We start from the raw sequence: 13668 nt of genomic DNA on the forward strand, positions 1-13668 counted from the left end.
TATGAACCCCAACGCGTTTCCCCCGGTGTTCGCCGGGCTTTATCAAGGGGATAGTCTCCAAAAAGTTAATATCGGGTTGTAGCAAACATTGGCTCCTTAAGTACCCGTATGTGATAGAACACTCCACCCTAGAGAGGGGCCTGTCTTCCATCTGATTCATGATTGGCTTATATAAACCAATAGAGAAACAATGCATATACTTGAAATTCATTCATTAAAAATTGTTAAAAATTGTTATACACGGCATTAAGCAAGATAAAAAAATTATATACAAATCGTTCATATATTTTATCAGCACACATACATATATCGTACCTAATTTATCGGACTGCTCAAGGGCATACATACTGTTTGTAAATAATACCCGTAGCAACGCTATTTTATGTGGGTTTTGTGATATACCCCCCCCCCCCCTGCAGAGGCTCAACATTTATTTCTCTCTCAGTATTGGTGGTTTGTGTAACCTCTAGTTCTATTCATTCTATGACAGGGCTGAGTGATGCAGTCATTTGTATGGGGAATACTTAGTATAAACTTAGTATTCTATAGTCATGTGTGTTTGTTAACTGCCTCAAAGCTTCCTTAATGAAATTGCTCCTTTTCTGAACAACAACTGAGCCTCCCTTATCAGCGGCAAATATTACCAACTCCTTATTTTGGGATAGTTTCTTTAATGTTTCCTTTTCCTTATATGCTAAGTTTTGTTTAATGTTAGTTTGTTTATAATATAGATAGTAGCCTCGCTTCTGACATGGGCTTGAGTGAATAAAGGCAGGCAGCGAAACTCATCAACGCTGATTGCCAAGGAGCTGTTAATATGAGTCAGGATGGTTTCACAGAAAGACTCTCCCTGCATCTCCGGACTCTAACCTTCATCCATGCTCTCACTGAGAGGCTGACATGATTACTTAAAACTCCAGTCCCATTTCGAAGAGTACTACCATCCATAAGACACTTCTCAGCCAACCTCCTGTGACGAAAGGCAAAGAATGACTGGGGGATGAGGGAAGTTTGCCTCCTCCTGGTGGCCAGGTTCTGAATTCCCAAAAGTAATGAATGCAGCTGTGGACTCTTCCCATTTAAGAAGAACATAATTACATACTTCTAACAACTGTAAAAATTATTGTATACTATTATAAACTGTACTAATAATTGTATACTATTATAAACTGTACAAATAATTGTATACTATTATAAACTGTACAAATAATTGTATACTATTATAAACTGTACTAATAATTGTATACTATTATAAACTGTACAAATAATTGCATTTTGTTATAAACAGGTTATAAAGCAATGGCTAATAATACAATCAAACTGGCCTCTACTGGCCTGTGCTTGTAATATACCTCTGTAAGAAATTCAAGGTCTCGCCACGTACAAACTGTCTGCACATCAGTTTATGTTTTAATAGTAGCAAATATGCTGTGTGTGGAGAATATGTTAAACTGTTTTATGCCTTTGTATATTGGACTTCATGCTGGCATTAACATAGGAGTTTAATTTTATATTGTGTTGTACTTATTACAAAATCATTTGTCAAAAATATATTTAGATGAAGAAATAAATAAAACTATCATGTTTCATTTTATATTTTTTATAATGAGAATATTTCTGATCCAATTTTCAAGTTTTATGCAATGGAAAGCTTATATCCAGGATGGAAAATGGATCCGATATCTTTCATTACTGCTAGTAGTTACATAACAGGACATTAGGACACAAGGACTTTAGTTCAGAACACTGCTCTAGTCTGTATTCATAACAGACTTTCATGGTCAAATGATTTCATAGGAAATTAAAGACAACTCCCCCACAAACACAGCCAACCACAGGTCTCTGAGAGACATTCCTTAAGTCAACTCCTTTGATGATGTAAAAAAAAGGGAGGCCTGAAATAATGAGTTTATAAACTACTATAGCAGTGAGAGACCTATTACACAAGACTGAACTGTGAAAACCATGGCTCCAATTTTAGCAGATAACAGCAAACCCAACCTGCCTGAAAGAGATACATATGGCAAGTAAGTGTATTATAGGATGATTACTAGACATGTATCTGTTGCTTTTAATATTAATAGAATTATATTCGGTATTATAGATTGTAAGCTCTTTGAAACAGGGTCCTCCTCTTGTATTAATTTGTTTTGTTTAGTCAGTTTTATGCATACGTTTATTTTATTTTATTTTATTATTATTAATCAGTACCCCTACTGATATACCCAGTGTGATCAAACGTTTGTGTATTTTATTATAATTAATCAGTACCCCTACTGATATACCCAGTGTGATCAAACGTTTGTGTATTTTATTATTATTAATCAGTACCCCTACTGATATACCCAGTGTGATCAAACATTTGTGTATTTTATTATTATTAATCAGTACCCCTACTTATATACCCAGTGTGATCAAACGTTTGTGTATTTTATTATAATTAATCAGTACCCCTACTGATATACCCAGTGTGATCAAACATTTGTGTATTTTATTATTATTAATCAGTACCCCTACTTATATACCCAGTGTGATCAAACGTTTGTGCATTTTATATTTTATTATTATTAATCAGTACCCCTACTGATATACCCAGTGTGATCAAACGTTTGTGTATTTTATTATTATTAATCAGTACCCCTACTTATATACCCAGTGTGATCAAACGTTTGTGCATTTTATATCTTATTATTATTAATCAGTACCCCTACTGATATACCCAGTGTGATCAAACGTTTGTGCATTTTATATCTTCTTATTATTAATCAGTACCCCTACTGATATTCCCAGTGTGATCAAACGTTTGTGTATTTTATTATTATTAATCAGTACCCCTACTGATATACCCAGTGTGATCAAACGTTTGTGTATTTTATTATTATTAATCAGTACCCCTACTTATATACCCAGTGTGATCAAACGTTTGTGCATTTTATATTTTATTATTATTAATCAGTACCCCTACTGATATACCCAGTGTGATCAAACATTTGTGTATTTTATTATTATTAATCAGTACCCCTACTTATATACCCAGTGTGATCAAACGTTTCAGCATTTTACATCTTATTATTATTAATCAGTACCCCTACTGATATACCCAGTGTGATCAAACGTTTGTGTATTTTATTATTATTAATCAGTACCCCTACTGATATACCCAGTGTGATCAAACGTTTGTGCATTTTATATCTTATTATTATTAATCAGTACCCCTACTGATATACCCAGTGTGATCAAACATTTGTGTATTTTATTATTATTAATCAGTACCCCTACTGATATACCCAGTGTGATCAAACGTTTGTGTATTTTATTATTATTAATCAGTACCCCTACTGATATACCCAGTGTGATCAAACATTTATGTATTTTATTATTATTAATCAGTACCCCTACTGATATACCCAGTGTGATCAAACGTTTGTGTATTTTATTATTATTAATCAGTACCCCTACTGATATACCCAGTGTGATCAAACATTTGTGCATTTTATATTTTATTATTATTAATCAGTACCCCTACTGATATACCCAGTGTGATCAAACATTTATGTATTTTATTATTATTAATCAGTACCCCTACTGATATACCCAGTGTGATCAAATGGTTGTGTATTTTATTATTATTAATCAGTACCCCTACTGATATACCCAGTGTGATCAAACGTTTGTGTATTTTATTATTATTAATCAGTACCCCTACTGATATACCCAGTGTGATCAAACATTTATGTATTTTAAAGGAAACAAACACTTCTTGACCAATTTCATGAGTGGGGCCTTATATTATGTATATGAAAGAGCAGCAATGAAACAAACGCTGTGTGACAAGGAATGCAATGTTAGTGAAAAACATATTGCTCACTGCTCTATTGAGGAATAAGTAAGATTATTTATCAACATGGAAATAGGAAATTATTTAACCTCTTTTAGATGCACCAAAGAAAAATGACTTTAAAATGTATTTGCTGAATACTATATATAATTGTATATGTTATATATTATTAATGTACATTGTTATGACTCAGCTGCTGTACAAGATTGTGAGCAGACTTTGCTCTTGCAAACATTTAGGAAAAAGAACAGATCTGACAAATTAAAGGGACACTCAGGTTAAATTAAATTTTCATGATTCAGATACAGCATGTAATTTTAAACAACTTTCCAATTTACTTCCATTAAAAAAAATGTGCACAGTCTTTTAGATTTACAATTTTTGAGACACCAGGTCCTACTGAGCATGTGCAAGAATTCACAGACTATACGTATATGCATTTGTGATTGGCTGATTGCTATCACATGGTACAAGGGGAGTGGAAATATATATAACTTTGACATTTGTTATAAAAAAATCTACTACTCATTTGAAGTTCAGACTAAGTGCTATTGTATTGTCTTGTTATCTTGCATTTGTTGATTATGCAAATCTAATTTTACTTATTAAACATCCAAAACCTGATGATTGGACATATAAGATAAATTTAAAAAAGCAGCTATTTGGATTCTTGCAAACATTTGCCACAAAGCTACATAGAGAGACACTAAAGTCAAAATGAAACTGATCACTTAGACAGGGCACACAAAAAAATCCAATTTACTTCCATTAACAAATGGTGCAGTCTTTTTATATGGACACTTTCTATGGCATCAGCACCTACTGAGCATGTGCAAGAGGTCACAGTATATATTAATATGAGCACATGCAATTGGTTGATGGCTGACTTATGAAATAGATGACAGAGAAATTAAAATAAACTTGAATTTTGGCAGAAAAAAAATCTACTGTTCATTTGAAATTCAATGTAAGTGCTGATGCATTGGGGCTTATCTATCAAGCTCCGGATGGAGCTTGATGGACCGTGTTTCTGGCGAGTCTGAAGACTTGCCAGAAACAGCAGTTATGAAGCAGCGGTCTAAAGAGCAGGCGGACAGGAATCGCCGCAATTCAACCCGATCGAATACGATCGGGTTGATTGACACCTCCCTGCTGGCGGACGATTGGCCGCGAGTCAGCAGGGGGCGGCGTTGCACCAGCAGCTCTTGTGAGCTGCTGGTGCAATGTTGAATATGGAGAGCGTATTGCTCTCCGTATTCAGCGAGGTCTGGCGGACCTGATCCGCACTGTCGGATCAGGTCTGCAAGACCTTTCATAAAAAGAGGCCACTGTCTTCTTACTATGTATTTGTTGATTACTCAATTCTACTGCATTAAATTCGAAGTTTTGTTTGGACATTTGCTATTTCCGTTAAAGGGACAGTATACACCAATTTTCATATAACTGCATGTAATAGACACTACTATAAAGAATAATATGCACAGATACTTATAAAAATCCAGTATAAAACCGTTAAAAACTTACTTAGAAGTTCCCAGTTTAGCTCTGTTTAAAAGGTTGCTGGAACACCCACTGCAAGTGGGAAAAAGCAGACACCCCCCCCTTCCTTTGCATATGATAAGCTGGAGTAGGTATACGTCAGTATTCTCCTAAAACTTTGGTTAGGAGTCTGAAAATCAGAGCAAAGTTATTTAAAAATAAGCAAAACTATACATATAAAAAAAACTGTAAGGGCTATATAAATGGATTATCTACAAAACATTTATGAAAAGAAAAATCTAGTGTATAATGTCCCTTTAATTACCTGCTTCTTGAATAGTGTACAGGACAAAAATGATGATTTATTTCTTTTTGTGAAACTTCAACACACTAAGATCTGTAAAAATCCAGTGTTGTACTTTCCACATTCAGAAGCATCTAAAATCTCTGACATTCAGAAGCATATAAAACCTCTAAATGCACATGCCTAATCTAAAGCACAAAACCAAATACTACAATATTTTACATTTCAATTTAATGTTTTAATAAACAATTTCTTCAGACATAAAAAATATTTGTCAATTAGAATATTGAGTAAAAAGTCCCTTTAATGGGTGTTGTAGGCAACAAAAATGTATTATGGATATCAAACGTGCAATGAAATATGAAGCAAAGTTTGGAATGAACGCTGTTTAAGCTAGCAGGAAATTCAAGTTTATTTACAACTGATGCTGAAGAACCCATTGATTACTGGTTGATAAGACCAATTGCTATAGTTGTACTGGTCAACAGGCACAAGTCTACATTAGTTAGAAAAGAAAATATAGATTTATTCAATATAGTGGCATCCAAATTTGTCAGAAAACCAAAACGCCAATACATTTTAAAATACCCTTTTTTTAAAGAATAATTACAAAAATGTCTACAATTCGCCTTTAAATTCAAGTGAATTGTGAAAAGGGTATGTTAATAGTTATTGGCTGTTTACTCTTGCTTTCTTGGTGTGGACATACAATATATTTATATCTGATTTGTTTCTTATTTTCCAGCAATGGACTTGTTCTTGTTAAAAACCCTCATCTGGACCTAATGTCTGAGGACTTCCTGTACCATTTTGATCTAGGAACAAAAACACACGATTTACCCTCAATGTTTGGTGATGTTAAGGTAACACAAAAACTGTAAACTAAGCATTACAAAAATATTCTAAAGAAAAAGTTGTATATTTCTATTGCTTTGTCTAAAAAGGGAGCACCATGTAAATGCTTGTGATGCAATGACATACCTATAATGCACTGAATTCAGGGTAGTGTATCCAAATTAGGGACCTTAAGGAACAAAATGACAGGTTCTTTTAAAGGAACTTAAACATTCAGCAGAATGATATATTTAAAGCAAAGATTGGCCTGAGAATAAAATGCAGATTTTTTTTAATTATATTAGTTGTAAGTAAAGGTTTACTGTCCATAAAGCACTGGGAGCCGCCATGATATAACCAAGGTTTCCTTTTTAAGGACTAGATTATAAGTGAAGCGCTAATTTATCGCATGCACATAAATGGGCAAATTCACCCGTTTACTGGTGAGCGATAAATAACCAGACATTACAAGTGGCTGGTTATTGCTACTGCGACCTCGGGGTAGCAATTAGCGCTCCAAAAATTAACCAGAGATCAGATCTCTGGATAATTTTGAAAATGTTCCCCAATTGCCCCCAAAATGCAGTGTGTGGTTCCTTATTAAAATAAAAAAAATGTAGCATTTAAAAAAAAAAAATAATAACTGCACAAAGCAGTTTTAGTTGTTAAAGTTGGGGGATGTGAAAAGTGCCTTTACATTGCGGTCTATCGGGAACTGTGTGTTCCCTATAAATATATATATGTATATGCTTATATGCATATATATTTATGTGTTAATATGTATATATGCACATATAAACACATAATTATATATATTATGTATATATTCATATATATTTCAATTTGCTGCCCATCGCTGCACAACTTACCCTTCGCTGTGCTAGGTGTCTCATGGCATTGGAGCCTATGGAAGTGCGCTCTTGTGAGTGCAAAGTTTTGCATTGTGAGCCACTTCGAATACCATCTCACAATTGCATGTACTGGTATACAAGTAAAGCACAAATAGCGAGCTCACAAAAGCGCAATTTTGCACTCCACTCGTAATCTGGCTCTAAATCGGGGACAGCTATAAATGAGTCACCAGTATGTGCAACCAATGAACGTGGAAAATATCGTATTAAGCCTGGAGTCTGCATTTCCACTTAGAAGCCCACGAAACATCACAGAATAAATCAGTTTGCTTTGTGCTAAATCCAGAGACTGTGACTTGTTTTTGGAATATATGTTGTGCCTCCCCTGCACCCTGGTACTGAAATTGTTAGCAAGAAAAATACAACTGCAGCCAATGAAACCAAGCTGTATGTTGGTAGCCTAGAGGTGGTGTGGTAGTGAATTTGTTATGATAAATTTGCCACCTTTGGTCTAGATATTAAAGGAGTGGGTCATAAAGCTTGTTGGCAAATAAGCAGGTGAACAGAAGGAACATAGATATAAAGTTCTTTGTTTTATAATATAAATTGTGGTGTGTAAAGGATAAGATACAAATGTGCCACAGTAAATATAATGATACAAAACAAGTTTGTTGTGAAACACATCTACAATTCTAAACAAATTAGTTGTGTTTTTTTCAAGTAAATGCAAACTCCCTTATGCCAATGCAATACTGATCTAAAAAGCCTTAAAGCAAAGCGGTGGCACCAGGGCCAGTGCTAGGATTTTTGGCCACACAGAAGAGGATTTATTTTGCCTCCCCCCCCCCCCCCCCCAATTACATACTATCCCATTGCTAGTTACAGGGATATGAAACCCAATTTTTTTCTATCATGATTCAGATAGAGCATGACATTTTAAGCAACTTTGTAATTAACTCCTATTATCAATTTTTCTTTGTTCTCTTGGTATCTGTATTTAAAAAGCAAGAATGTAAGCTTAGGAGCTTGCCCATTTTTGGTTCACAACCTGGGTAGTGCTTGCTGATTGGTGGCTAAATTCAAATCAAACAGTGGTAGTGCAGCATAGCAAATCATGCAGTGGTAGTGCTGCATAGCAAATCAGACAGTGGTAGTGCTGCATAACAAATCAGACAGTGGTAGTGGTGCATAGCAACAGTGGTTGTGCTGCATAACAAATCAGACAACGGTAGTGCTGCTTACCAAATCAGACAGTGGTTGTGCTTCATAACAATCAGACAACGGTAGTGCTGCATAGCAAATCAGACAACGGTAGTGCTGCATAGCAAATCAGACAGTGTTTGTCTGATTTGCTATGCAGCACTACTGTTGTCTGATTTGCTATGTAGCACTACCGTAGTCTGATTTGCTATGCAGCACTACCGTTGTCTGATTGTTATAATTTGCATAGCAAATCAGACAACGGTAGTGCTGCATAGCAAATCAGACAGTGGTTTGTTCTCTTGGTATCTGTATTTAAAAAGCTGGAATGTAAGCTTAGGAGCTTGCCCATTTTTGGTTCACAAGCTGGGTAGTGCTTGCTGATTGGTGGCTAAATTCAAATCAAACAGTGGTAGTACAGCATATCAAATCATGCAGTGGTAGTGCTGCATAGCAAATCAGACAGTGGTAGTGCTGCATAACAAATCAGACAGTGGTAGTGGTGCATAGCAACAGTGGTTGTGCTGCATAACAAATCAGACAACGGTAGTGCTGCATAGCAAATCAGACAACGGTTGTGCTGCATAGCAAATCAGACAACAGTAGCGCTGCATAGCAAATAAGACAATGGTTGTGCTGCATAGCAAATCAGACAACGATAGTGCTGCATAGCAAATCAGACAACGGTGACATCATTCTTCACCAATCACCACCACCACCCCACTAGTCACTCACATTGCTGTGATTATACATTTTTTTTAAAAAAACATACAGTAATGTCAGCATGACAGCATGTATAAAATAAATCAAATCCCACAACAAATTATTATAAATGAATGATTGCATATAACTGCAGTCTGTCTAACTTCAGACTCAGAGAGGTTAAAACTAAGTAACATCATTCTTCACCAATCACCACCACCCCAGTCACTCACATTGTTGTGATCATACATTTAAAAAAACATACAGTCAGTAAGGTCTGCATGTATAAAATAAATCAAATCCCACAACAAATTATTATAAATGAGCAGGGCCGGTGCTTGTGTAAGGCAGTATAGGCATCCGCCTTAGGGCCCCCAGCAGGGGGGCGCTGAGAGCGATGCCGACTGCCAAGGTGGATCATCTGCTGTCCTGAAGTGTGATGAGACAGTGAGGGACAGAGACTTAAAATGTAATGTTATCATTATATTATTATTCATTTTATTATCGCCTGGCTGGCACGTTGCAACAGTGCAACTTACTTCCTACAGACTGCCACCTGACCTACATGATAATGGCTAAATCAATGGTTTAATTGGCTGACTTAGATGATGATTTATGATCTTCTAGATCATGGGCCAGCCCAACTATTACTTTAGCCTATGGTAAGGTGGGCATGCGTGTGGTGACAGTGGAGGCGGAGCTCACTTGCGAGTTGCACAGCTGCACAGCCTGCTGCTACCTGGCCTGCCTAAGCCTACTAACTAAGAGAGAGGAAAATTGTGCATGGGATCTGGGATGCCTGGTGCTGCGGCGCCACATGATTAAGACTCACACTAGTTTGCACCACTCTATGAAGTGAGGAGGTGAGTGATGATGATGCCTACCCAGCGAGATGGAGATGGCCAGACAAGTAAAGAGTGAGGTAGGAATGGTGGCATAACAGGGGTCTCTGAGGGCAGGGGCAACCAGCCGGGCAGGGCAGAAAATATGCACAGTCGGTGCTTTTGGGTGGTGACAACTGTGAGTCTGAACTGTCACAGCCAGGGCGGGCTGGCCGGGCAGGGCCAATGGCGGCAGTGTGATTGTGGCCCAGGTGCGGCACTCTGTGAGACTGAGTGACTTTGGGCCACTGGGTGGTGAGATTGGTGAATGATTTGATGTCACTCACTTTTAATCATCCTCTCTGAGTTAGACAGACTGCAGTTATATGCAATCATCATTCATTTATAATAATTTATTGTGGGATTTGATTTCTTTTATACATGCTGACATTACTGACTGTATGTTTTTTTTAAATGTATGATCACAATGATGTGAGTGACTGGTGTGGTGGTGGTGATTGGTGAAAAATGATGTCACTTAGTTTTAACCTCTCTGAGTCTGAAGTTAGACAGACTGCAGTTATATGTAATCATTCATTTATAATAATTTGTTGTGTGATTTTATTTATTTTATACATGCTGTCATGCTGACATTACTGTATGTTTTTTTTAAATGTATGATCACAGCAAAGTGAGTGACTGGTGGGGTGTTGGTGGTCATTGGTGAAGAATGATGTCACCATTGTCTGATTTGCTATGCAGCACTATCGTTGTCTGATTTGCTATGCAGCACAACCATTGTCTTATTTGTTATGCAGCACTACAGTTGTCTGATTTGCTATGCAGCACAACCATTGTCTTATTTGCTATGCAGCACTACCATTGTCTGATTTGTTATGCAACACAACCACTGTCTGATTTGCTATGCAGCACTACTGTTGTCTGTTTGTTATGCAGCACAACCACTGTCTGATTTGTTATGCAGCACAACCACTGTCTGATTTGGTTTGCAGCACTACCGTTGTCTGATTTGTTATGCAGCACAGCTACTGTTGCTATGCACCACTACCACTGTCTGATTTGCTATGCAGCACTACCACTGCCTGATTTGCTATGCAGCACTACCACTGCCTGATTTGCTATGCTGCACTACCACTGTTTGATTTGAATTTAGCCACCAATCAGCAAGCACTATCCGGGTTGTGAACCAAAAATGGGCAAGCTCCTAAGCTTACATTCCTGCTTTTTAAATACAGATACCAAGAGAACAAAAAAAAATTGATAATAGGAGTAAATTAGAAAGTTGCTTAACCCCTTAATGACCGGACCATTTTTCAATTTTCTTACCCTTAATGACAATGGCTATTTTTACATTTCTGCAGTGTTTGTGTTTAGCTGTAATTTTCTTCTTACTCATTTACTGTACCCACACATATTATATACTGTTTTTCTCGCCATTAAATGGACTTTCTAAAGATACCATTATTTTCATCATATCTTATAATTTACTATAAAAAAAATATAAAAAATTAAAAAAAAAAACACTTTTTCTAACTTTGACCCCCAAAATCTGTTACACATCTACAACCACCAAAAAACACCCATTCTAAATAGTTTCTAAATTTTGTCCCGAGTTTAAAAATACCCAATGTTTACATGTTCTTTGCAAGTTATAGGGCAAAAAATACAAGTAGCACTTTGCTATTTCCAAACCACTTTTTTTTTTTCAAAATTAGCGCTAGTTACATTGGAACACTGATATCTTTCAGGAATTCCTGAATATCCCTTGACATGTATATATTTTTATTTAGAAGACATCCCAAGGTATTGATCTAGGCCCATTTTTGTATATTTCATGCCACCATTTCACCGCCAAATGCGATCAAATAAAAAAAATTGTTGACTTTTTCACAAATTTTTTCACAAACTTTAGGTTTCTCGCTGAATTTATTTACAAACAACTTGTGCAATTATGGCATAAATGGTTGTAAATACTTCTCTGGGATCCCCTTTGTTCAGAAATAGCAGACATATATGGCTTTGGCGTTGCTTTTTGTTAATTAGAAGACCGCTAAATGCCGCTGCACACCACACGTGTATTATGCCCAGCAGTGAAGGGGTTAATTAGGGAACTTGTAGAGAGCTTTTAGGTTTAATTTTAGCTTTAGTGTAGTAGACAACCTAAATTATTGATCTAGGCCCATTTTGGTATATTTCATGCCACCATTTCACCTCCAAATACGATCAAATAAAAAAAAACAATTTTTTAACAATTTTAGGTTTCTCACTGAAATTATTTACAAACAGCTTGTGCAGTTATGGCACACATGGTTGTAAATGCTGCTCTGGGATCTCCTTTTTTCAGAAATAGCAGACATATATGGCTTTGGTGTTGCTTTTTGGTAATAATAAGGCCGTTAAATGCTGCTGCGCACCACACTTGTAATATGCCCAGCAGTTAAGGGGTTAATTAGGTAGCTTGTAGGGTTAATTTTTAGCTTTAGTGTAGAGATCAGCCTCCCACCTGACACATCCCACCCCCTGATCCCCCCCCTGACCCCCCTCAAACAGCTCTCTTCCCTCCCCCACCTCACAATTGTCAACGCCATCTTAAGTACTGGCAGAAAGTCTGCCAGTACTGAAATAAAAATCATTTATTATTATTTTTTTTTTCATACAGTCTGCAGTGATGGATCCCCCCTTACCCCACAACCTCCCTGATCCCCCCCATACATCTCTCTAACCCTCCCACTCTACCTATTTGCCGCCATCTTGGGTACTGGCAGTGTAGCTGGCCCCCCTATATAATCTACATCCCTCCCCCTCCCAGATCCCTTACTAAACAAAGCAGATTCCCCTACATCTGCATCAGTCTTTTTTTTTTTTTAAACTTGCGACCATATTTTGCGTGCGAGCGGATGCCCACGCACCAGCCCCTCCGCCACCCCTGCCGCAAACGCCGACAATGCCAGAACAGATCTGGATTCAACGCATAAGGAACGTATATCCTACCCTCCACCCAGAAGCTGCTCCCAACCACCAACAAATGTTTGATCATCAATGGCCGATGCAGAGAGGGCCACAGAGTGGCCCTTTCTGCATCAGTGGGTAAAATAGGGGATTGCAGTGATGCCTCAATATTGTAAGCAGCTGTAAGCGATCATGATCGCTTCCAGCACTTCTAACAACAGAGGACGTGCCAGGTACGTCAATTGTGGTTAAGGGGAGATTTTTCTATGACGTACCTGGTACGTCCTCTGTCATTAAGGGGTTAAAATGTCATTCTCTATCTGAATCATGATAGAAAAAAATTGGGTTTCATATCCCTGTAACTAGCAATGGGATAGTATGTAATCGGGGCGGGGGGGGCAAAATGTATCCTTGCCTGTGTGGCCAAAAATCCTAGCACCGGCCCTGTAAATGAATGATGATTGCATATCAATCATCATCCAAGCCAGCCAATTAAGCCATTGATTTAGACATTATCATGTAGGTTAGGTGACAGTCTGTAGGAAGTAAGTTGCACTGTTGCAGCATGCCAGCCAGGCGATAATAAAATGAATAATAATATAATGATAACATTACATTTTAAGTCTCTGTCCCTCACTGTCTCATCACACTTCAGGACAGCAGATGATC

At 37.2% G+C, this 13668-nt stretch overlaps 1 protein-coding gene across 1 annotated transcript in view; it reads left to right on the plus strand.

Moving 5' to 3' along the window:
* The first annotated feature begins 1939 nt into the window (after nt 1–1939).
* Nucleotides 1940–13668, plus strand: part of UPP2 (uridine phosphorylase 2) — a 61949-nt gene continuing 50220 nt past the window's right edge. Inside the window, exons 1-2 of the mRNA XM_053698319.1 lie at nt 1940–2027; nt 6367–6484. Coding sequence (XP_053554294.1) covers nt 1966–2027; nt 6367–6484 — 180 coding nt within the window. The 5' untranslated portion in view covers nt 1940–1965. The remainder of the gene's footprint in view (nt 2028–6366; nt 6485–13668) is intronic.

The sequence above is a fragment of the Bombina bombina genome, chromosome 1, assembly GCF_027579735.1.
Source record: "Bombina bombina isolate aBomBom1 chromosome 1, aBomBom1.pri, whole genome shotgun sequence".
In the NCBI taxonomy this organism is placed as follows: domain Eukaryota; kingdom Metazoa; phylum Chordata; class Amphibia; order Anura; family Bombinatoridae; genus Bombina; species Bombina bombina.